General features: G+C 39.0%; 2 protein-coding genes across 3 annotated transcripts; both read left to right on the forward strand.

Moving 5' to 3' along the window:
* The first annotated feature begins 3,107 nt into the window (after positions 1-3,107).
* Positions 3,108-6,921, forward strand: LOC110728962 (probable histone H2A variant 3). 2 transcript variants are annotated; one of them, XM_021908637.1, is made up of 3 exons: positions 3,108-3,222; positions 3,560-3,708; positions 6,356-6,921. In XM_021908637.1, the coding sequence occupies exons 2-3, from the start codon at positions 3,601-3,603 to the stop codon at positions 6,650-6,652; spliced, it is 405 nt and encodes a 134-aa protein (XP_021764329.1). In that variant the 5' UTR covers positions 3,108-3,222; positions 3,560-3,600; the 3' UTR covers positions 6,653-6,921. The 2 variants fall into 2 exon arrangements, with proteins under 2 accessions (XP_021764329.1, XP_021764331.1); XM_021908639.1 differs by lacking the exon at positions 3,108-3,222 and adding an exon at positions 3,320-3,443.
* Positions 6,922-7,531: 610 nt separating this feature from the next.
* LOC110728898 (beta-carotene isomerase D27, chloroplastic-like) lies at positions 7,532-9,820 on the forward strand. The gene is made up of 6 exons (XM_021908566.1): positions 7,532-7,805; positions 7,907-8,046; positions 8,297-8,389; positions 8,522-8,583; positions 8,709-8,815; positions 9,272-9,820. Exons 1-6 carry the CDS (start codon positions 7,574-7,576, stop codon positions 9,418-9,420), a joined length of 783 nt encoding a protein of 260 aa, XP_021764258.1. The 5' UTR covers positions 7,532-7,573; the 3' UTR covers positions 9,421-9,820.
* Positions 9,821-25,343: the final 15,523 nt, after the last annotated feature.

Consider the following 25,343-nt stretch of genomic DNA (forward strand, 5'->3'; position numbering starts at 1 on the left):
TAATCAGTTTCACTCACCCAATTGGACTCCCGGAGGATATTAGTGACCATGGTAAACATTTCGCCAATTTTTATTTCCGGGCTAATAAAAGTCGAGAAATTTCAAAATTAAAGGCTAATATCCACGGTTTTTGAGAAATTTTGGAGATTTCGAGGCCCGGTGTTGAAAAGCCTCGAAAAAATAAGGGATATATCTCGGGGTCATATAATGTCATTTGAAATCATTATATGTTGTCATAAATGCTTGTGGTAGGCTTGATTTAATGAAATCGGTGCAAGTTGTATACCGGTAAATTGGTCGTTTAAAGGCAAACTAAATGGTTCAATTCACTCAATTGGACTCCTGGAGAGTATTAGGGACCATGGTAAACAATTCGACAATTTTTATTTTCGGGCGAAAAGAAGTCAAAAAATTCAAAAATTGAAGGCTAATATCCACACTTTTTGAGAATTTTTGGACGTTTCGGAGTCCGGTGTCTAAAAGTTTTGAAATTCTAGGGGATATATCTCGAGGTCATATAATGTCGTTTCGAACAATATATGATCATTATTTGTTGTCATAAATGTTCGTGGTTGGCTTGAGTTAATGAAATCGATGCAAATTGTAAACCGGTAAATTGACCGTTTAAAGGTATATTGGATAGTTCAACCCACCCAATTGGACTCCCGGAGGATATTAGGAACCATGGTAAAAATTTCGGCAATTATTATTTACGGGTGAAAAAAAGTTCAAAAATTCAAAAATTGAAAGCTTATATCCACGCTTTTTGAGAATTTTTGGAGGTTTCAGGTCACGGTGTAGAAAAGTCTTGATATTTTAGGTAGTACTTCTCGAGGTTATATAATGAAGTTTGCCATTTGGAACCATATATGATCATTATATGTTGTCATAAATGTTCGTGGTAGGCTTGAGTTAATGAAATCGGTGCAAGTTGTAAACCGGGAAATTGGTCGTTTAAAGGCAAATTGGATGGTTCCACCCACCTAATTGGACTCCTTGAAGGTATTAGGGACCATGGTAAACATTTCAGGAACTTTGGTTTTCGGGCGAAAAAAGTAAAAAAAAATTCCAAAATTGAAAGCTAAGATCCACGTTTTTGAGAAATTTTGTAGATTTCGAGGCCCGTTGTCGAAAAACCTTTAAATTTTAGGGGATACATTTCGGGGTCATATAATGCCGTTTGGAACCATTTATGATCATTATATGTTGTCATAAATGTTCGTGGTAGGTTTAATTTAATGAAATTGGTGCAAGTTGTAAACCAGTAAATTAGTCGTTTTAAGGTAAATTGGATAGTTCAACCAACCCAATTGGACTTCCGGATGGTATTAGGAACCATGGTAAAAATTTCGGCAATTTTTATTTGCGCGCGAAAAATAAGTCAAAAAATTCAAAAATTGAAGGCTTATATCCACGCTTTTTGAGAAATTTTGGAGGTTTCGGGTCACGGTGTCGAAAAGCCTTGAGATTTTAGGGAATACATCTCGAGGTCATATAATGACGTTTGGAACCATGTATGATCATTATATGTTGTCATAAATGTTCGTGGTAGGCTTGAGTTAATGAAATCGGTGCAAGTTGTAAATCGGTAAATTGGTCGTTTAAAGGCAAATTGGATGGTTCCACCGACCCAATAGGACTCCCGGGGTGTATTAGGAACCATGGTAAACATTTTGGAAATTTTTATTTCCAAAATTGAAGGCTAATATCCATGCTTTTAATTAGTTCGGGTTTGAATTGGGTTCGGTTCAAGTCAATAATTTGCGGGTTATAATCAGGTCGGGTCATTTTCAAGTCGGGTCATTCTTGGGTTTAAGTCGAGTTCGGTTCAAATCAATAATTTGCGGGTTATTATTAGGTTGGGTCATTATCAAGTCGGGTCATTCTCGGATCAATTCGGGTTATGTTCAAGTCAATAATTTACATGTTACAATCAGGTCGGGTCATTTCCAAGTAAGGTCATATTCGGTTCAACTAAATATAAATAGATAATTATCATTTTTATCAGGCTAATGATTTCCTTTGAATATAATATATATTGCAATATACTAGGGAACTATAGTCTATAATTTTGGAAGATAATTATCTCATTTGACCATACAACAAATACATATACTATATTTAACTCTTAAATTTGAGGATGATGCTCCTTTCTTTTGCTGGCCTAGACCGAATTGGTCTCCCTAGACAAAATTCTTTGATCAACAATAATAAGGTGGTCTAAATTGCATTTAAGATGATTTGAAATCGGGTTAGGAACAATTTGGGTTGAATTTAGGTCGGGTCAATAACAAGTTGTGTTGATTTTGAGTCTGGTTAGTAACAGATCAGGTTGAATTTTTGGGTCGGGTTAGTAATAGGTCTAATAAAATTCGGGTCGGGTCAATAACAAGTCGGGTTGAATTTGGGTCAGGTCAATAGCAAGTCGGGTTTGTAACAGGTTAGGTTAAGTTCGGGTCGGGTTAAATTCAGGTCAGGTTAGTAACAAGTCGGGTTAAATTCGAGTTTTGACGAGTTAAATCGGGTTTGGGTCAATTTCGGTTAAAGTCGGATTCGGTTCAAGTCAATAATTTACGGGTTACATTCGAGTCGGATCATCTCCAGGTCAGTTCATGTTCGGGTTCGGATTTCTCATACTCGGGTCTGGGGTTGGTTTCGGGTGGGGTTTGTGTCACCATTTTTTTCAGGTTCAGATGGGTCAGTTTATAATAGGGTTTGAGTCGGTATTTTGGGTCGGGTCAACTTTTGATAGGTCTAGTTGTAACTCTATGACGTTATATGTTTCGGGATCGTTCTTTGGGAAATTGGGATTTGGGAGTGAGGCTTTCATCACTTTTCTCCATTGAGTTTGACTTGGGCTTGCATACAGTTTGCCAAAGCCATAGTCTTTCAAGTCAATACGTTAAAAGCCCACAATAATAATTTTGGATACTTTTTTTTTTTTTTTTGAGGAAATAAATTTGGATACTTTATTTGGTAAAACAAGTCCAAAAATCTTGGAATCATTATCATTTTCAATAAAAAAAACGCGGCAAAATTTCGAAACTTTGAAACCCAGAAATTCCATGAAAATTTCAGAATTGGCGCTATTCAGCGCCTTGTTAAAATCAAAACGTAGGTTCACCGCCATTAATTTCAAAACCCATTTTCTCTCTCTCCTCTATTTAATTCCTTCTCTACGCTTTCTTACCAAAGTTTCTTCCTTTGTTGATTCTCTCAAAGGTATGCTTTTCTGCTTTCTTCGGCATTTCACCATGTTTTCTCTCTTTAATCTTTGAAATCTGGGTTTTTTACTTGCTTGTTCAGATATACGGGGTATTATTCTTTCTGGATTTTGGTTCTTTAAAACCATCAAATTTGGGGTTTTTCTTTCCTGGGTTAGACTCAGATCTCCAATCTTGGGGTTTATTTTAAGTTTCTGGGTTGTTAATCTTGTATAATTTGTGAGGGTCTTATCTTTAATTTAAGTTTTCAAACTCAAATTTGTTCGAATTCTTTTTCATTTGATGATAAAAAGTGAATCTTAATAATTTCTGCCCTTTTTGTGTGTGTTTCTCAGTGTTTTTGGGGTTTGAAGATCTTGAAATTTGAGGACGAAAGATGGCAGGAAAAGGAGGAAAAGGGCTATTGGCTGGTAAAACAACAGCGGGTAACAAAGAAAAAGAGAAGAAGAGACCTGTTTCTCGCTCTTCTAGAGCTGGTCTTCAGGTAGCCTTTCCTGTTCTTTCTTTGTCTTTAATTTTGGATATTTTTATGTATTATATCTTGTTTTGTGATACAAAGTTTTATTTTTAGTTAAAATATAAGTGTAAGAAATTATCATTGGATAAAAGCATGATAGTTGAACATATATTCTTGTGCTTAATCATGGATGTGTTTAGTGGTTGAGAGTATTTGATTAGTTAAGTACTTATAATCATTTGTTTTTTTTTTATTATCATTTGTTGTGTCATGCCATCTGATTTGTTGTAGCGAGCAATTAGTCTAGTAAAATGTATCAAGTTCTCATAAATGGGTGATCTTGTAATAGAGTATACCTTTTGTTTTTATTAGCATTGTTGTAATGTCTCATTTTTTGTAGTTGGTTAAAACTTAAAAGCCATTGATGGTGATTTGCTAGTAGTTTGTTATACCTCCCAATACAAGCTGATTGATTCTTTTGATTTTGTTTGAGATCTTTTTGAAAAAGTTCGTGAAGAGTGATAGACAGTACTTAATTTTTCTTGTACATATTACCTTGTCCTGTTGTCTTATGTTATCAAAGGTCATTATGATCTGAAATCATAAACAATTGACAATAATAATTAACTTCATTGTTAAACTTATCTTTAAGCTAAGGTGTGGTACATAAAAGACTAGAATTTCAATTTAATGGCTCTGGTGCTATGTTATGATTTGTGTTAGATAAATTTTAATTTGTGAGATTTTTTGTATTGAGATTTCTTCAAGATATACAATTGTTGTGAAACTTATTGTCCATAATAATATGATGTATCTTGGGCCATTATATGGTATTTCATATACTAATAGTAGTTATCTTCACTTATTGGCTATGCACATGCTCTAACATGGTATAAGTGCCATTAATTTGATTTTGACTTGTTTCGTTTGTATTGAAAACTAAGTAGATGATCTTATTATTTGTGTGCATAAGTAGTGCTAAAAATCCAGTGAAGTTGTAACCAAGATGTATCTTAGCATAAGCTCTCATGATTTGCTAGCATTTTCTCTTTTCCATCATCTCAAAGGCATATATCTAAAAGACGTGAAATCAACAGCACCTAATGTATTATAAGATGCATTCAAATACTCAACGCTTTAGGAAGCATGTGTGGTCCTGAGCTTAGGATGAAGAAGTTACTCTTGCTTTACTCAAGTTAAATTGTTGAATAACATACTTGTATCTTTATGATTTGAAACTATATGTTCTAAAAATTGAAATTTGAGGGTAATTTTCTTTGGCAGTGTACAATAATGAAACTTAATGTGGCTTCAATGATAAGTTGAAATTTGTTGAATACCATCACTTTTTGATAAGTTCCATATGTGGCTTCAATGAATTGTTTAAGTAGTATCTCAAAACAATTGAAGAATCACCTTTATTCTTCATAGTAGCTCCTTACTAGTGCATTAAGGAAGCTATATAATTAGAGATTTTGCACAAGGAGAAAAAGTATTATGCGAGATGGGTGGACTTAACTATGAGAGTTTTTGTTCATTGTTTAGCTCACTTCTTTATACCCAAAGTAGTATAAACTATAAAATATGTTTAATTCACTGCTCTTGATACCATGTGAGAGTTTATTAATGCCAATTTTTTCTGTGAGGGTTTATTGACTTGAGGTATCTACAAGGTTTTCAAGTGTTATAAAACCTGTTAGTTCATAACTAATTGTGTATCTTGAAAATGGCATGTCATATACATATGCCAATTGTATTCACTCATTGGCTATGTGCAAACTCTTACCTGTTATTAATGGCATTGATTTGAATTTGACTTTTCTAGTCTGTACGGAGTATTTCTTTTTAGGTCTACTCAGTTTTTGTTGGCACAAGTTTTGGTTAAAAGTCAATCAACACTTGTTTCAGCAAGAACTTCCAACTAGCTTGTTTAGTTGGTCATCTATTCATAGTCAACTTTCTTAAATAAGTAAAGAGAACAGTAGTGGTTTTGAGCTATCTGTGGGAGAAGCTGTGAAGGAGTAGTTGCTTTACTTGAGGCAATGTTTGAATAACATATCTTTACAGTTGTATTAGTTCATTCCATTAGGAAATCATGGAGCTCTAATGTTTTTTGGGAAAAATTCACACTTGTTTTTTTTTGGGGTCATGAATAAAGGAATTTATTTGCTGTTAGAAAGAAATCAAGTGTGATTCTTCCATTGCATTATGTCAGTATTCTTAATAGTCTAATAGACAGATTGAAGAATCAATCCTTTTGTGTACTTGGTCTTAGTTAAGTAGCAAAGTTCACTTCTCTCCAATGGTTTTCCCCTGCACAACATTCTAAGTCTTGAATCATATTAATATGGAGTACTTGCCTGTCTATTAGAAATATTCTTATTATCAATGATTATTCTGCAAGTCTAGCTACTGCCTTTTGCCTGTTCTGTTGTCCTATTGGTGGAATGGTGGCACTGTTTGTACTTCGTATTAGGATTGTCATGAACGCTTGAGTTATTGATTATTGTTATTAAACCCTTGAACTTAAAAATTTTCTGTTAAATTTTCTTATCAACCATTCTGCTTATCATCTCATTGTTGACGTGTGATATGTTCATCTTGATTTCATCTGATGTTAAATTTTCATATAAGTTATAAATTTTGCGTGGTTTGTTTGTGCGGAATTCTTCAGTTTCCAGTTGGTCGTATTCACCGTCACCTTAAGTCAAGAGCCTCAGCCAATGGTCGTGTAGGTGCAACTGCAGCTGTCTACTCTGCTGCGATACTTGAGTACCTGACTGCAGAAGTGCTCGAGCTAGCAGGAAATGCAAGCAAAGATCTAAAAGTGAAGAGGATAACTCCTAGGCATCTGCAGCTTGCTATTCGAGGGGACGAGGAGCTCGATACCCTCATCAAGGGAACCATTGCTGGTGGTGGTGTTATCCCTCACATTCACAAGTCCTTGATTAACAAATCAGCCAAGGATTAAGGATTCTTTATCTGATAATATAGGATGTAGAATAAAGTATATGCGGGATTGTTACATTCTAGCAATTTCAGCTGTAATATCTTTCTGCCAAACCTGTTGTAGGATTTCTAAGTGTGATATTTTATTAGCTATTTAGGTGCTTGTCAATTTAGTTCATTCTGGTCTCTCTGTGCAGTTCTAACTGGATTTGTCTTGTAACATGTGTTTGTTTGATGATTCAATTAAGTTTCTTGCTTGATTAAATCAGTGAAATTTCTACTGCAAGTTTAGCATCAGTTGTTTCGTTTTGTACATGTGCACATCCAATTCTTTTGATGGCATCAACAATAGCTTCATCTCATGGTAGTATACTAATCTATTCACAAAATGTTCAACTAGAAAGTGTGATCTTAACTTTTTATCTAGCTGAACTAAATTTTTTTATCAGTTTATAAGATTAGAATTTGGAGGAGCAGGGTTAAATTTCTGTGTATACCTTTGTAGAAAAGATTAAACTGATGCTAATTGAATTTTGTATGTTTAGCGAAGAATTTGATAGGTTTGGAACTCTACAAACATACAAAGACTGTCACTATTGCAATTTGCAAAGTATGGTGATTACAAATGCAATACACAGAGTACTTTGCAATGATAATTGGAGCATTGCCTAATTGTCTAACAGTGAGGCAACTAAAGAACAAAATGCCTAGAGAGTCCTTGTGTTTTCTTTTCGCTCATGGGTAATAAGGACATTTTGCCCTTTGTTAGATGGTTTGCTATCCTGTAACCATTACTTGAAATAGACGTGTGAGCAAAATACAGGAAAAAGCACACAAGAAGCATTGGTTGTTTTCTATTACCTATATATATCACTCTAATAGGTGCATGAATTTTAAGGGAAGTTCTTCTCAACTTTTCATTACAATCATCAAACAAACATCCATGGATACCAGCGCGATAAACAACAAAATTTCTCATCTAACCTTCCCTAGCCCTCACAGGAAATACTTGCACCATAACAAGATCATATCCTTTACTCCTTTTATGTCACTAAAACCATCAGCTCACAAAGTACTCGAGGTAACAAACGTGCCAAAGATAACTAGCTACCACGATACATGGCTTGATCTTATGGCCATTAATCATCTCTCTCAAAACCTACAAGCTGTTGCAGGTTTGTGATATAAGGAGTAGCTAACAAACATATAATTCGATCTCTATTTTATATGTCCTGTATACTAGTTAGCAAAACTAATTGAATATGTTTTTATGCAGGCATTCAGATAGAAGAGAAAGGTTATGATGGTTTGTTGGAAACTTGCAAAGAAGTGACTGTGAAGTTTGATCCAGTGCAACAACGAAAACTCAGCTTGGAAGGTCTTGCTAGATCCATTCCTAAGGAAATTTTTCCTTTGGCAAGTACTCTTAACCTGTTATTTCTTTAGTATATCGAAACTTACATATTGTTTGTTTTAATAAGTTGAAGAGAATGAGGCCGTAGTCCTACTAGTTAACGAGTTTCTTAGACAACCAACTAATGTTCTGAACCAAAGAAGTAAAATAAAACAACATTCTCATTTTTTCTTAAATCGAGTAGTCCTATTTTACTTTGTATGTAAAATCAATGACTAATTACTAATTGTGTTCTGAACTTTTCGTTGACAGTTGAGAGCATTGGTACCACATTGTAAGTTTACAAGAGAACTCCTAGCCAAATTCACAGGCTTGTTTTTTTCTTGGTTAGTTGGACCATCTGAGGTAAAATTTCAAGCTATATTAATAGTGTAGTTATTAATATGCTTACCAATCAAGGAAGAATGACATCTTTAGAAAAAACGCGAAAATGTGTTAAGCACTTGTTACAAGTCTAATAATGGACTTATGATGAAGTTGAAGGAATCAGAGTACAAAGGAACAACAGAGAAGAACGTGGTGCACGTAAAGAAATGCAGGTAATTATGTATATATTAACAATATGATCTTGGTGCAAACTACCATGATTAGATAAATCGATCACATTGCTTAGAACTATATGTTTCTCTAATATATATAATTAAAAATTTGTTTTTCGAATCAGGTTTTTAGAGAGCTCAAATTGTGTAGGAATGTGCACAAACCTCTGCAAGTTTCCAACTCAAACATTCATCAAGGATTCTCTAGGAATGCCAATCAACATGGTCCCTAGTATGTCTAACAGACTAACTGTTACCAACTAGTCGAAAAATTAACAGTAATTCTGCACTAATAACACTAAGGGTCCCATAATAACACCATTAAGGGTACATGGAAACACTATAATTTACATGCCCTCAAATCACAATTTGTTCTTTCCTTAATTTATTATAAAAACAGCACTTTATTTTTTTTAGCTGCATGATATCATCCTAGATGGTTATGAATCTGTTTCCTGAATGTCGTCGAGAGTCTACTGATTTTGCATTTTCATGTATTGCAACCAGTAGATATACCATCTGTTATAATCAGCAGAAATCAACTAACAGTTAGTCCAACTACAATATAATACCGGCTTTTTTACTCTAAAAATGACTTCAGGGGCACTCGAAAACTCTAGGAATAAGTAAATTTCTATATGTGATGTAAATATGTAATAGTAAGACTTATAACAGTATGTTTTTACAGATTTTGAAGATATGAGTTGTGATATGATATTTGGTGAGGAACCACCAGCACAAGATAAAGATCCTGTTACAAAACAATCTTGCTATAAACTATGTAAAATGACTAAAATCTACCATTTTTCAGAGAAATCAGAACATTATCCTAGCTAGAAAAAAATATGTTTATGTTTCATTGTTTGTTTTCAGGTAAAATCAGTAAGAGGCACACTACTGAAAGGTGCTCCTAATATGATCCAATGGTACCACCATGGTCCATGGCCGCGACACGTATGCTAAAGGCTCTCAATTTGATCCTGTAGGATATGAAATCTCCACGAACACTCGGTCAGTTGTGCATTATGAAGACCATGATTAGAAAATTGGACTTAAATGTTGATATTATACTGTGAATGATGTATTAGCCGTACAATCTGCAATTGCATTGTGGACTTGAAACAACTAAGTTGTTGTAGGCCCTTGTGTTAGTTAAGTGCATAAAAGGCAAATGAAGTTATAGAATCGGCAATTAAATTTATTTATTTTGTGACTATGGGCATAGATGATTAGGATTTTCGCTCCAATTTAGATGGCTCAGCTAAAAAGTAGGCGGTTAAGTAAAATCTGTTTATTTTTCTACGCGTAAGACAAGTGCTCATATGTATTCCATAAATGCGCGGAAAAAAAAAAAAAGTTAAAACAATGGCCCCACTAACCACCCCTTGGACTACTAACCTAGTGAAGAATATGAGAAATGAAGAGATAATTCATTAGTGGCTTACATGATGATCCAACATTAGTGGATTGTTACAGCTATATAAGTTGTCAACTTACTGTAAGTTTATGAATCTCATATTAGGCCAACTGGAAAACTTCAATGTTTGTGAAATGAATAAAATCATAACAATGTTATTAAATGAAAAAGAATATACTTGTATAAACTTGGGTTGTTAGTAGAAAAACTAGCAAAGGTGGACCAACTATGTTTGCCACCAATAAAGATACAAAATGCCATAAGTAGACAAAGGATAGATTTAGGTGGAGTTTCCTCTGCCCTTAATTGAGCAAAGCCCAAAAGGGAAGTTTTCATGAAATGCTAGTGGAAATCACCATTATGTAACCTTTGAAGCCTTTTAAAAATTAGTTGTTATAATATTATGGGATTCTAGGGTAAGTGGAGGGACAATATGGGGGTTTGAGGGGCACACTTGGATGCCCACAAATCACCCCAAAAAAAGGGGTTTGAAGGTGTATATAGTAGCATCAATAGACTTGGTAGAAGAAATTTGATGTGATCAATAGTCGCTCACATACAGGCTCATTGTGGCCTTAAGTCAATGAAAGGAGGAGTACTCATAATCGGCTAATTTGACAGTTTAAAGGCAACGTTTACTATTCCCACTACTCGATTGGTCTCCTGAGCTTTTCATGTGATTCGTGAAAAGTGCAGTGACGTATTTACTTTCCAAGTTTGTAAAGGTTAAAAATTTCCAAAACTGAAGGCAATAATCCACACTTTTAGACTTATTTTTTGAGGTTTAATTTTAAGACTTGGTTTTGAAAATTTTTGGGATGTAGGGGGTGCATCTAATAATCTATAATGTTGTTTGGAATCATAAGTGACCTCTATTCTATCTCATAAAGGCCCATGTTGGCCTTGACTCATAAAGGTTTAAGAAAGTCTACGTATGTTGCCACGTTGGTATCTTTGTACGTATAATATTTGGAAATGATATTTTTTCAAGTTATCAAACATGAATACATGATTCCCACTACTCGATTGGTCTCCTGAGTTTTTCATGTGATTCGTGAAAAGTGCAGTGACGTATTTACTTTCCAAGTTTGAAAAAATTAAAAATTTCCAAAACTGAAGGCAATAATCCACACTTTTAGACTTATTTTTTGAGGTTTAATTTTACGACTTGGTTTTGAAAATTTTTGGGATGTAGGGGGTGCATCTAATAATCTATAATGTTATTTGGAATCATAAGTGACCTCTATTCTATCTCATAAAGGCCCATGTTGGCCTTGACTCATAAAGGTTTAAGAAAGTCTACGTATGTTGCCACGTTGGTATCTTTGTACGTATAATATTTGGAAATGATATTTTTTCAAGTTATCAAACATGAATACGTGATCTACGAAGCAATTATTCAAGGATGAAGAGAAACTACAAAAACAAAGGGAATTGAAGTGAACTCCTCGCCTATGCTCTTGGGTTGCAAACAAAGGCCTGGTCCATCGGAATGGGCCTATTCTTTTGCAATGTGCATTTAATTTTTTTTGCTTTACAAAGTCCTTTAATCGAATTTTAGGGCCCAATTACCACTAGTGATAATTTGATTTGTCATAAATTGTATCAAGTATCAACCAACCATATTAATAAAGTCAAAAGGTAGAGAAAATGAACCAAATTACTTTATTTTCTCCAAATTCGTTTTGGTAAGTTTCTCTTTACTATATTACATAATAAAAAGTTACAGAGTAATCAATGTTTGTAAAGGTTGAGAACAAATTAAATAGATGATTCGAAAAATATACTCTGTACATATATACTCCGATAAAGGTATTTAGTATAAGCCTCTAAAATAACACCGAGTTACAAGTCTAGTTTACCATTGGAAAAAAAATGAATAAAAATAAAAATTAACCATTGAATTGACTTTGAGTAAACTCTTAGTTCACCACTAGGGTGGACCATGTTCTATTAGCTTCACATGGAATATAGACATTCCCCCTATATAGCTTTAGGCCAACTTTAGTACTACTAAGTTACTAACAACATGTTCATTATAAAGACAATTAAACAGTGTACTAAGTTTGATTGTTTAAAGCAAACTTCACTAGAATACATGTTTAATTAGCTCTATTCTAACCAACAAAGGGACCATCAAAGGCCTATCTATTGCATTCAATTCAATTAATATATGTGAGCCCAAAATCCATAAGTTGGGTTAGCATCAAACCAGATATCTATAAAAAGGACCTAATTTTGATAAAGTACCTAGCTAAGTATGAATTTGACAACTTTGTACTATAATTTAAAAACGACTGTATTTAATATAATTAATGAAAAATGGTCCATTTTTTAGACAAACATGGTCACTAAATAATGAAACTTTTAAAGTAAAAAAATTTTGTACAGTACCTGGTTTTTGGTCCAAGCTTTAATTTACTAATACACCAAAAGAATTGTATTGAATTTTTTGGCTTTTCAGTATAATTATTATTTTTTTACCTATTTGAAAGGGGGCAAAGAAATTAATGAAATCTGTACGAAAGAGGGACAAGAAAGGATATTGTTGGATAACTATAGTTGTCAATAATATTGCATGGAAATGACATAGGCAAGCTGTCAAAATTGGGCCAGAGTACTTATAATGGACTTAATTAAGCTAAGTGTATAATGGAAGGCCCATGTTTTTGGATGAGAATATTCCCTTTATTATTTCACGTTATCTTTTCTATCTTTCCTTTTCTTTATTTATTTATTTATTTATTTATTTATTTATTTTTATTTTATTAGTAGAAACTAGAAATAAATGTTGTTCCAATTTTTAGTTTCACTCATTTAATATACTTCTTCCGTTCCTAATAAGTTGACATTTTTTTATTACGTTTGTCAATATAAAAAATCAATCAAAAATTATCTTTAATTAGATAAATGTAAACTATTTATACATTAAGAAGACATTAAAAGAACTATTCAAAAAAAAAAAACAAAAAAAAAGTAGACATTAAAATAAACTAAAATGCGTTGTCAAAGTGATAGTGTCAACATGCAGTCAAAACATGTCAACAAATTTGGAGCTGAAAAATGTATATTTCATTAAAATTGTGATCTATATTATATACACTGATATTTGGATGAAACATATAGGAATAAAAATACAACCTAAGGTTTGATTTTATGTGTATATTTAATAAAATATTAAAAATATAAATGATAAATTAAAGTGTTAAAATGCCGATTTAGACAACATAATTTGTACTTTATGTTAAAGTTATAATGTAGGCATGAGATTTTACATAAATTATAGTAAAAAAAATGGCTAAATATAATCCTAAAACATTTTGTGTTTTACACCATACTTCATATTATAATAATCCGATAACATGTGAGTTGTAACCAGTTGTCTCACATCAGAAATATATGAAATTGGATTGTTATCACAAATTCACACCAACAATACAATCACTATCTCCATTTCAAAAGCAGTGTATAATAAGTCCATTGAAAATAAGCCTAAAGACTCTAAATTATATTATTTTCCACAAAAAATATGAAATGCATGTTCTTCCCTTAACTTCTTTCCAATGGAGTGTATGATCCTGCCAATAAAGAATTTCAACTCCATATCCGCCAATATGTGTATTTCTTCGATCTGGTGGTCTTTTCAAATTGGGACGGTCAAATGTTATCATTTTGTGTATGGTCATTATCAACAATTGTTGACATGTAAAAAGAGTAGAGTTTGGACCAATCTAAGAGATGAATGATGAATAAGACAAAGGGACTCAATTCATAACTACATGTAGGGTATTTTGGAGAAATTTTTTTTTACTAATATAATTGTCTTCACTATTGCAATTTGTTTGATTATTTGCACTACCTTTTGAATTTGTATGGTTCATGGATCAAGCGCATAATCCATTCAAATTTCATATAATAGGCTTGTAATAATGGTATACAGTAAAGTTTAAATTAAGGGCTTGTTCTCATCAGCTTCAGTTCAGTTCAGATAAGCTCCAACAAGTTCAGTCCAGTTTAGTTCTTAATTTTCTTCTCTCATAAAATATTCGGTTCAATTCAGTTACGCTCAATAAGTTCAGCTCAGTTCAACTTAGTCCAGTAAATCAAAACAGGCCCTTAATTTAAGTAGTTTGATCGTCTTTTTATCTTATTAGAGTTTTAATATACCTAATCATTTTCTTCTAATATACGAGTAGAATTATTGCAAAATATGACTTTATTACTCCGTATTATTATACGTTATATGACCAACATCGGCTATCCAATCAGAAATCTCTACCAATATGCTGAATGTAAGATGATTATTGCTCAAACTAGGATAAAATGTGACTATTCTTATAACTATTGTTAGACTAACATATCTCTCTCAACTTAAAAAGAGTTTCGAGACTTGTCCAACAACGCAAATTCTGGGGTCGCTGGGTAAGAATGCAAAGAAGAAAAAATAAAAAAAGAAGAAGCAAAAAAAAATGGCTCCGCCGAGTAAGACTGTGGAGAAGAAGCAAAACAGAATGGTTCCGGCGACTCAAAACTAAGAAGGAATACCGCCTACTAATAAAAGACCGGTTTTTGCAAAAGGCCTCGAAATGGTTCAATGGTCACTTACGATGATTTCAAAAAGACTTGAATCTTCTGTCTTTTTTAAATGAAGTCTACTAAATAGATTTTATGTAAACTTCTCCCCGTTTTTGTGACTAAAGAAGATCAGCCTACGAAAAGACTTCTTAAATCTTCGTTCTAAGATAGAGCCTCTTCTCATCATGGAGAGGGCCCGTCGTGACCTTTTGGCCAAATTTCCTCCCGAAGCCCGCGAGCAGTACGAGCTTGACCGGGAAAAACAAAGAAAAAGATTCGAAGGCGGGGCAGGCGATAGCTCCTTTCTCGTGTGGGCTGATTCAATCCAGTCCACTCATTTCATTTATAAAGACTTGGAATTGTATGTTTGCAATCTTCCTCCTAGTCGTGAGAATCTACCCCCGCGGCCGCAATCTGAGCGGTAACACCCACCCTACCCTACCACTTATAGGCGGCCGTCCGTCCTACAGCCGCCCGAAAAGGAACTGCAGTGATCTTGAATAGGGACATTCTTGGAAAAATGCAAAATCTAGGTCCCTAATTTGCTAAGTAACTTTTTAGCTTAGTTACTTTGTTCAATCTTGTCAAATCAAAACATTACTTGACTCGTACATTATTAGTAAAAATCTAAGCATACATCCAACTAGAGTAATTGGCAATCACTTTTGCTTTTTTAAAAATGGAAGGAATATAATTTTGTAGGTAAAAAAGAGACAGTGAAGGGTCCTTCATATTCATAATTGAGGAAAAATAAAATATGGGCTTGTATTGTTTGAATGTAACCACATTAAAATGCGGTTTACTGCCCCACATGTGTAAGAGTAACAAGGAAGATAGAATCATACATGCATCAATTTTGCATATTCATTACACCTATTCAATTCCCCCATATTTATCTATTTTTAATTTCTCATAATTTTTTCTCATACCATAAAATTATAAAACGGCCCCTTTATTTTCACATCCATTATTCATTTCCACTAATTTTTTTTTTTATTTTTTGTTCATTAAACATTTTATCAACTTCAACTAGTCCCGGGCAATGCCCCGAGTTACTGCATTATTTCCCTGACAAAAATCTTTATTAATATTTATTTTCAAAGCAGATGCATGGAGTAAATTTTAACCATTTTTGTAAGAGCCAAATCCAATTGAATAAAAAATTGTAGTAGTAAAAAAATGATGACACATTATGTGAAGCCAATGATGAGTAAATGGGTTATTATTGTTCAGAGAGAAGAATGGTGTACAACTCCCCTAGGCTGCTAGGCTAGGCTAGGCTAGGCTAGTCTAGTCTATGAGTGGCATAATACAAATGTATGAGATCTGACTTTTAGGGTATGGTATCCCCTGGTATATGGTATGGTAAGCTTTTCTTTTTGCTCAGTTTGACATGTGAGAAAGGCTATGATTGTAAGTTCAGTGGAGTATGTATATATTGTATTATATTGTGTTCATTTCTCTGCCTATGTTACATCCCTCTCTTCTCTTTTACTATCTTTGACTTGTTTTTGATTGTTTTTGGCGTTTGGATTTGTTCTTTGAATAGGGATATATATATATATATATATATATATATATATATATATATATATATATATATATATATATATATATATATATATATATATATATATATATATATATATATATATATATATATATATATATATATGTTTGGGTCCAATTTATCTAATTGTACCTAGTCAATAAATGATTCAATGTTTCAAGGTCAAGACCCAATCCTCCAATCAAGCCAAGTCAGCCCATGATTATTTAAGGGCCCAATTACTCTCCTCTCCTCATATGCAAAGGTATAAAAGCCTTCAATTCATTCATTTATGGATATACACAAAAGCCTCAAGCATTAAATCTCTTGCATAGCTTCCTCTCTAAATACACTATTTGACTTCGGCATCGGAGGCGTTCAGAGCGTCTCTTAGACCGGACAAGTCTTCATCCACCTCATTGGACCTTCGGCAATGTCCCATTGTTTTCATCCGAAACAATTTCGCGCCGTCTATGGGGAAGACTTTCAAAAAATCTTTAACCCAATCAAAATCATCTTGCACTCATCTTAGTAGCAATGGCTAAGAACCGCAAGAACAAAAAGCCTATGTCAAGGAGCGGGAGAAAGGCCTAAAACTCCTACACCATCGCCTTCGCCGGAAAGGAACTCTTCGAAGGGTGCCAGTTCGGGGGGAGGATCATACCGGGAGGATTCCCTCTCTCCCGTAATTCACAATTCTCATCATAGACCGAGTCCCCCTCGGTCTAAAAAAAGTCAGTCCGATCATAGGGCAGCGCCACAAAGCCAACCTTTGACCATCCGCTCTCACTCTCACACTCAGCCGAGGACCCCTTTGACGGGGCCCAGCTCGGAAGAAGTGGTGAGAGCGCTGGCGGTGCTCATGAAGGCAATGAGGGCACAAAATATGCCTCCACCTCGTGATCGAACTCCTCCGCATACCAGGCATCAGCGGAGGAAGCTAGACCATGATAGGGGGAAGCCTCCCTCCTTCCGGGAGCTGGAAGAGTGGGAAGAGGATACTTGGAGAACTGAAAGAGAGAGGAAAAAGAACCCCCAATTTTTCAAAGGATCCTCAACCTCTCGGCCAGAAACGCACAAGAGCAGCAGCTCGGCCTCTCAGCCGGAATCTGCCCACCGAGAGCGACCTGAGACTGTTCGCCGAAGCGTACTCGACCGACTCGGCGGCAGGGGATCGAGTGTGCACAGCCGCATCTCGTTCCCTGCAGCCGAGGCCCAAACTTCCCAGCCAGGGACGAAAACCACTCCTACCTCTCTAAGAGGGCAGAGCGTGGTCCCTTCGGCCAGGAACAAAGGTAAGGCCGTTATGCTACCCACCAGTTCCCCATTCGAGCAATGGATTCTAGAAGAGCATGTGCCTACGGTTAAAATACCGTCGCACATTACATATGATGGGACTTTAGATCCGAAGGACCATATCGCCTCATACGAGGGGCACATGCATCTCTGCCCAAGGTCCGAAGCGACCTGGTGCAAATATTTTCCCACCACTCTCAAGGGGGTCGCGCAAGCGTGGATCTCCAAGGGAGTAAAGGAAGGCTCTATAACGGGGTGGGACGACCTGTCCACCAAGTTTAAGAGCAAATTCTCCACGGCAAACCGCCGAGAGAAGACCACTGCTGAGCTCATGGGTCTGCAGCAAGGGGAGACCGAGAGTCTCCGGGACTACCTGACCTGTTTCAGCAACGGGTCATCCAGCGTTTTTCAGCTGGACCAAGGGCTAGCTGTTTTTGCAATGCAGAATGGCCTTCAACCCGGGAAGTTCCTAGACTTCATGGTCATGCACACCCCGCAGACCTTGGAGGAAGCTCTGAACGCCTCGGATAAGTTCATCCGAGCCGAGGAGTGGAACAAAACAAAATCCCAACCCCAATCTGGGAATGGGAAACAAAAACAGTCGTCCGAAGGCCAAGGCCAGAAGACGAAAGGAAAGGCGAAAGCCTCGGAACAATCTTCGGCCAACGAGCCGAAGAAGGAAAAATCTGCCCCATTCACAGGTAGATATGAGTCCTACACTCCGTTAGCCCTTCCACGCGCTAAGATCTACAGCGTGACGAAGGAAGAGCAGAGTTATAGGAAGCCGAGACCACTCCCCGAGTGGTATCAACGCAAAAATAAAAATCAGTGGTGTGAGTTCCACGAATCCCCGGGACACAACACTGAAGAGTGTATCCAGCTGAAGGACCAGATCAAAGACATGGTCCGGAAGGGATACTTGAAAAAATACATCGCGGATCACCGCGAGAAAAAAGAGGTTGAGAAGTCCGAAAAGGACTCTCGGCAGGACCTTGACTTCCCCCGGAAGAAAAGTAAAAATGCGGAGGGAAAATTCCCTCCAATCAATGTTATCTCGGGAGGAATATGTTCTCGAAGGGAACACAAGCGACACCTTAGGGCTCTGAACCACCAGGTGAACAACGCTAGCATGCAACCTCCTCAGTCGCCGGTGCCGAACATGACGTTCACAGCCGCCAACTGCCGGGGGGTGACATTCCCTCATGAGGACCCGTTGGTGATCATCGCCACGGTGGCCAACCATGACGTCAGCAAGGTTCTCGTTGATGGTGGCAGTGGAGCAAAAATTATGTTCTGAAAGGCCTACAATCAGATTAAGCTGAAGCCCAAGCACCTCACGCCGGTACCCTACCCGGTATCCGGATTCAACGGGGCCTCAACTTATCCAGATGGGAAGGTGACACTTCCCGTCACCATCGGCTGCGATGAAGCAGCTAGGAACGTCATGACTGAATTTTTGGTCATCGACGCTCCTTCAATGTACAACGTGATTTTGGGGAGACCCATAATTCACGAGATCCAAGGGGTCGTCTCAACTTATCATCAGCTGATGATCTACGTTTCAGACGCCGGCTTCCCCGAAAGGGTCCAGGGCAGCCAAAAGGACGCCCGAAGGTGCAACTACCTCAAGCCATCCACCAGTCGCCCAGATGACGACGACGAGGATGAGGAGGAGAAAGAAAAAGAAAGAGAACCGAGCACAAAAAAGCCGAAAGGTCTAAGTGCTTCGGCCCAAGGTTCTGTGCCCAAAGAAAAAGGGCCAGAAAAGGAAAAGGTTAGCCCTTCAACTGAGCCGAAAGACTCAGAGAGCCAGCCGAAGAAGAAAAAGTCTGGGACGCCTGCTGACATAGACAACAGGCCAGATTGTGAGGAGTCCAGCCCATCAACAATGGACCTGGACCAGCAGACTGAAACGGTTGAGTTGACCGAAGGAGATACTGAGAAATGTGTAACAATCGGGATGGACCTTGATCCGAGCACCCGTTGTGAACTTATTCAACTCCTTCGGGACAACAGAGATGTGTTTGTTTTCTCGGCAGCTGACATGCCTGGGATAAGTCCAGACCTCATCTCCCATAAGCTTAATGTCGACCCAACGTGTTGGCCAGTTAAGCAAAAGAAGCGGAATTACTCCGCAAGTAAGAACCGAGACATCGCAGCCGAGGTCAAAAAGTTGCTGGATGAAGGCTTCATCGAGCCTTGTCAATATCCAGAATGGCTGGCTAATGTGGTGATGGTTCAGAAGGCCAATGGTACCTGGAGAATGTGCGTTGACTTCACGGACCTAAATAAGGCTTGTCCGAAGGATTTCTATCCCTTGCCGAGGATCGATCAGCTAGTTGACTCGACAAGTGGTCATGCCTTGCTTAGTTTCATGGACGCATTCTCGGGGTATCATCAGATCTTCATGCACCCCGACGACCGAGCAAAGACATCATTCGTCACGAACGCCGGGGTGTACAATTATAAAATGATGCCCTTCGGATTGAAAAATGCGGGGGCAACTTATCAAAGGATGGTGGATCAAGTTTTCGCCGATCAAAAAGGCCGAAACATGGAAGTTTATGTTGACGATTCAATCGTCAAAAGCAAAAAATCTGAAGACCATGTTAAGGACCTGGCTGAAACCTTCGCCACCTTAAGAAAACATCAAATGAAGCTGAATCCGAAGAAGTGTGTCTTCGGCATGAAGTCAGGGAAGTTCCTTGGGTTCATGGTCAGCAAGAGGGGGATTGATGCCAATCCCTCCAAAGTCAAAGCAGCGCTCGATCTTCCTGAGCCGAAAACAAAGCGGGATGTTCAGCGGCTTACCGGAAGAATGGCAGCCCTCTCGAGGTTCATTTCCAGAGCTTCGGACAAGGGGTTACCTTTCTTCAAAGCCCTGAAACTCCCAAAAACAAAAGAGCTCGTCTGGGAAAAAGAGCAAAAAGAAGCCTTCAAGCAGCTTCGGGAGCATCTGGCTCAACTCCCAACACTGGCTAGCCCAGCAGAGGGAGAAACTTTGTATATGTACGTGGCTGTCAGCCCAGCCACCATCAGTGCAGTGCTGCTGAGGGAAGAAAATAAAATTCAACAACCGATCTACTTCGTCAATCACACTCTGACGGATGCCGAGACTCGCTACCCTCTACTCGAGAAAGTCGCCTTCGCAGTAGTGGTAGCTGCTCGGAAGCTGAGGCCCTATTTTGATTGCCATTAGATAGTGGTCTTAATTGATCAGCCGGTGGAAAAAGTTCTCTGCAAAGTTGAAAAATCTGGTAGGCTGGCCAAGTGGGCTTTCGAGCTCACCGAATTCAGCATCAGCTACCAGCCGAGAGCAGCCATCAAGGCTCAAGCTCTAGCGGACTTCTTGGCCGAATGCTCGTACCAAGAGATGCTAGACGATGAGAAGAAAATTTGGACCGTGTTTACGGATGGATCCTCCACCGTAAATGGTTCGGGGGCAGGGGTAGTGATAACCTCTCCCGAAGGAAAATCCTTTGAGTATGCACTAAAATTTTCTTTCAAGGCCTCGAACAACGAAGCTGAATATGAGGCAGCAATCGCTGGCCTAGGATTATGCATCTCCCTGGAAGCCGAGCATGTCTGCCTGAAAACAGACTCTCAGCTAGTTGCATATCAGATCGGTGGCAGCTACGAGGCCAAAGAGCCCTCCATGATAGCCTATCTTGCCAAGATCAAAATCAGTCATTGCAAAGCTGAGAACTTTTGAAGTTCAGTTGATCCCAAGGGGTCAGAACGCTCAAGCCGATGCACTCTTTAAACTTGCCAGTTCAACTCTCACTGAGCTGAACAGATCTGTATATGTGGAGGTGCGCCGAGAAAGAAGTGTCGATGAAGCACCTGAAGTGTGCTGCGCTGACCCAGAGCCCAGCTGGATGGATCCCATCCTAGCTTTCAAGCTTCGTGGAGAAATTCCCGAAGATAGAATTTTGGCCTCCAAACTGAAAAGAACCAGCTCAAGGTTCATCGTCTTCAGAGGGGAGCTTCTGAAAAAGTCCTTCTCAGCCCCATTGCTGAAATGCGTGGGACCAACAGATGCAGATTACATCCTTCGGGAGATTCACCTCGGCATCTGTGGGAACCACATTGGGGGAAGGACCCTAGCCCACAAGGCATTGAGGGCCGGATATTACTGGCCCACCATGATCTCAGACGCTAAAGAGTTGGTCCGAAAATGTGAAAAATGTCAAAAATTTGCACCAGTCATCCATCAGCCAGCTAGAAACCTTCAGCCGATCCTTAATCCACTTCCATTTGCCCAATGGGGGCTGGATATCTTGGGACCCTTTCTAGATGCACCTTACAAAAAAAGATGGTTAATAGTCGGCATCGACTATTTCAGCAAATGGATTGAGGCTGAAGCAGCTTCGAATATCACAGAATAAACTATCAGGAAATTTATTTGGCAGAACATTATTACCCGCTTCGGTATTCTGAAGGTTTTTGTCTTCGATCATGGGAGGCAATTTGATAATTTACCGTTGAGGCGATACACAGATCAGTTCGGCATTAAATTGGCATATTCAGCAGTGTGTCATCCACAAAGTAATGGCCAGGCCGAAGCTGCAAATAAACAAATCCTCAATGCTTTGAAGAAAAGGGTTGAAGATCAAAAGTCCAAGTGGATAGAGGAACTTACAGGAACCCTCTGGTCGCTTCGGACGACTGAAAAAGAGGCAACGGGCTATTCACCTTTTGAGCTGGTGTATGGTCCCGAAGCCGTTCTTCCAGTGGAAATCGGCTCTGAGAGTTTACGAGTGCACCACTTCTCGGCTGAGAATGAGCAACTTATGAAGGAATCTCTCGATTTCCTCGATGAAGTAAGAGGATCAGCCCGAGACAGGATGGCTGCTTATAAGCAGAGAATCAGCAAATTTTACAACCGAAGGGTCCATGAAAGGCCTCTCAAAATTAGAGACCTTGTCCTTCGGTATGCTGTGGCAGTTCAGAAAGGCCGAATCCATGGGAAACTCTCAGCTGCATGGGAGGGACCCTATGAAATCTATGATGAGCTTCAGCCAGGGACATACCGACTTCGTCAGTTAGATGGAACTGAGCTAAAAAATCACTGGAATGCTGATGTACTTAAGAAATATCATGTGTAAACCCTTCGGGACAGAACAATTTTTGTAAGTACATTTTGAATCATTAATGAGAGGCCTCAGAGCCACCATTTCTATAATTATTTTCAACTTGTTATTCTTTCAAGTTTTCTTTATTTTATCTACTCTTTAAGGGTTTTTATTCAGCATCGTCTGAAACCTTCGCCTTCGGGTAACTGGGTTTCAGATTGCTGACAAACTCGTCTTTTTAAAGAACTCTGGTCTTTCAGCTGAAGTCAAAACTTCAGTAAGACTTGTTCTCTAAAGACATGAGTCCATGGACAAATCTGGGATATTGCCTTAAATGAGCCTTGTACCCCAGAAAGCCATTATCCGAAACATTGCCTTCAGTTGGCCTTGTGTTTCGGATATCCATTTTAAAAGATAGACAGAAAATCAAGGATAACAGCAGCTGTTAGAAATTTCTTATTCAGCTTCGTCTGAAAGTTAAAGAAACAAAACCCAACTCAGCAATCCAAAGACTTGAGTCTTCAGATTTCTGGGGGGGGGCAAGAGGCACTATCAGTGCAAGTTTATCTTCAGCAGAATTCTTCAAGCCAAAAGCTTTGTACTTAGCAAGTTTTTGCGAAATTTCTCAAGTTCGGAAACAGTAAAACATTCAAATTAAGACAAAGCAATTGAAGAAAAAGCATCAGATTAATGAGAGTAATGCTCAGAAAGCAAGCTACAAAGTTTAAGTGTTCAAATAAACTAAAAGATTATATCGGCAGCCGCCCACAAGCGGAAAATAATAGCTGCCGAAATACGTACAGAAATAAAAATAAATTGTTTGTACATCAAGGCAAGCTGAAGCAAAAATAAGGCAAAAAGAGATTCAGAAGGCAGCAAGTCTGAAGTTAAGCACATGTTGATCCGCAAGACTGTGAAGATGACTGCTCGATTTCCTATGCTTCAGCCGGAGGATCAGGCTGGTCAGTTGGGTCTAGCCCTGGGGCAGTCTCGGTCCCAGCAGCGGAGGAGGCAGGTTGGGCCCTTGCCTGAGCTTCAGCGGCTCGCTGTTCAGCCTCCAACTCCTGCCGCTCAGCTTCCTCCTCGGCTTGTTCAGCCTGAAGGATTTCATGCTCAGTAGGAGTGGCATACAGCATGTGCGAATCCTTGGGGTCCTGAGCCTAAAGCGCACACTTAGCCCAATCCAGCGAAGGCTCAGCATGGAGAGCCAACCTCCGAGCCACCTTAAACCCATTTATATAGCCCATTTCATACTCTTCTTGGGTATAGAGGCGGACTTGGAGCAAGGCTTCAGCGTCAGCCAACCTCTTTCGACTCTCCTCCAAATCCTTTTTAGATTTTTCTAACTCCTTTGAGAGTTTGGAGGAAGAAGTCTTCTGCTCATTAAGCTCCAGCTGGACGTTGGAAGTCTCGGCCTTGGCCTGGGTCAGCTCATTTCCCTTAACCTTCAGTTGATCTTCCAAGTCCTTCAGCTTCTGGTCCTGGCTTTCAGCAACAGCTTGGGCAGCAGAAAGGTGAGCATCCCTGGCCTGTTGAGCCTCTTCAGCAGCCATCCTGCTGGATTCCAGACCCTCCAGCCTCTGCTCCATCTCCCGAACTTGGCCAGCAGCCTCGGCAGCGATTCGGCGAGAGATAGCCGCCCTGAAACTGGGGATGTCAAATGCTCCCAGCTCGTTGATGACCCTTTCCCCGGCCATCAGAGTAGGGAAAACCTCAGTTTCCATGGCGTGGCAGAAGGTCCGAAGGGCCTCAGCAGCCTGCTTCTCATATTTTTCGGCCGCTGCCTGCCTCTCTTCAGCAGCCTGCTGTTTCAGCTCAGCCAGATTCGCCTCCTCCTAGGAAATCTTCCCATCCTCCCAGGCATGCTCCAGCTTGTCTTGGAGGGTGTCAATCAGCTCTACAGTAAGAGTCTGATTGTGCACAACCTGTTTACAAGGGCACATCAGTAAAAGAGAAAAAGAAAAAGAGAAAAGAAAGAGCCAAAAAGGAGAAGGAGAAGAGCTGAATAAAAGCAAAATAAAATAACTAAACGGTTAAGTACCTGCATCAACAAATGCTGGTTGTCTTTTGCCGGGTCAGGGACCCTTCGGCTGGACTCTCCCATTCCAGCCGTGGCCTTCAGCGACCACACCCTCGCTCAGTCCACCTCTGACATACCAGATAGGTCGCCGAAGTAACCTGCAGTCCCTTCACGGTTCTGGCCCCAAATTCGTTCCCAAACAGGTTCTGGGACTGTGATGCGGGGGGCCGAGAAACCCAAATCTCCAGAGTTCAGCGTCTGGAAGGACGGGAAGGAAGAAGACGGAACCTCCTGAACCTTCTCGGGCTCAGCATGACCTTCCCCTTCGGCGGAGCCCAGCTGGTCTCCACCAGGGTCAGCAGCAACGATCTCCTCTACTTCCTCACCCAGATCAAGTTGATGAAGTAGAGCGTCAACCTCCCTATCAATATCATCTGAGAAACCTTCAGCAATTGGTTTCTCAGAGTCTTCAGCAGGGCGTCCCTAAACCCCCTTTTCGGATCAGGAGTTCTTTGGTCCACCTCCATCTCTTGAGTTTCGGGAGGTGGAGGGGGGTTTGAGGACACGGAGCTTCCGGCGGAGGGGGAGCCCTCGGCGAGCGTCTACCTTCATCAGGCTCCCTTATGTGGATGCCCCTGGTAGGCCTCACCCCCGTCTGAAATTGACGAGGCCCCGGCTAACCTCCTCCTCCTCTTTGCTAAGGGCTGCTCGTCCATTTCTTCAGATTCTGACGAAGATGGATCCTCATAACGAGAAGGCGCTTTCCCTTCTCTCCTTCCGCTCCCTTCCTCAGACTGCAGAAAGGGGGGGCAGCAAAGTGTGAGTAAA

This window comes from Chenopodium quinoa, unplaced genomic scaffold (genome assembly GCF_001683475.1).
Source record: "Chenopodium quinoa cultivar QQ74 unplaced genomic scaffold, ASM168347v1, whole genome shotgun sequence".
Lineage (NCBI taxonomy): Eukaryota > Viridiplantae > Streptophyta > Magnoliopsida > Caryophyllales > Amaranthaceae > Chenopodium > Chenopodium quinoa.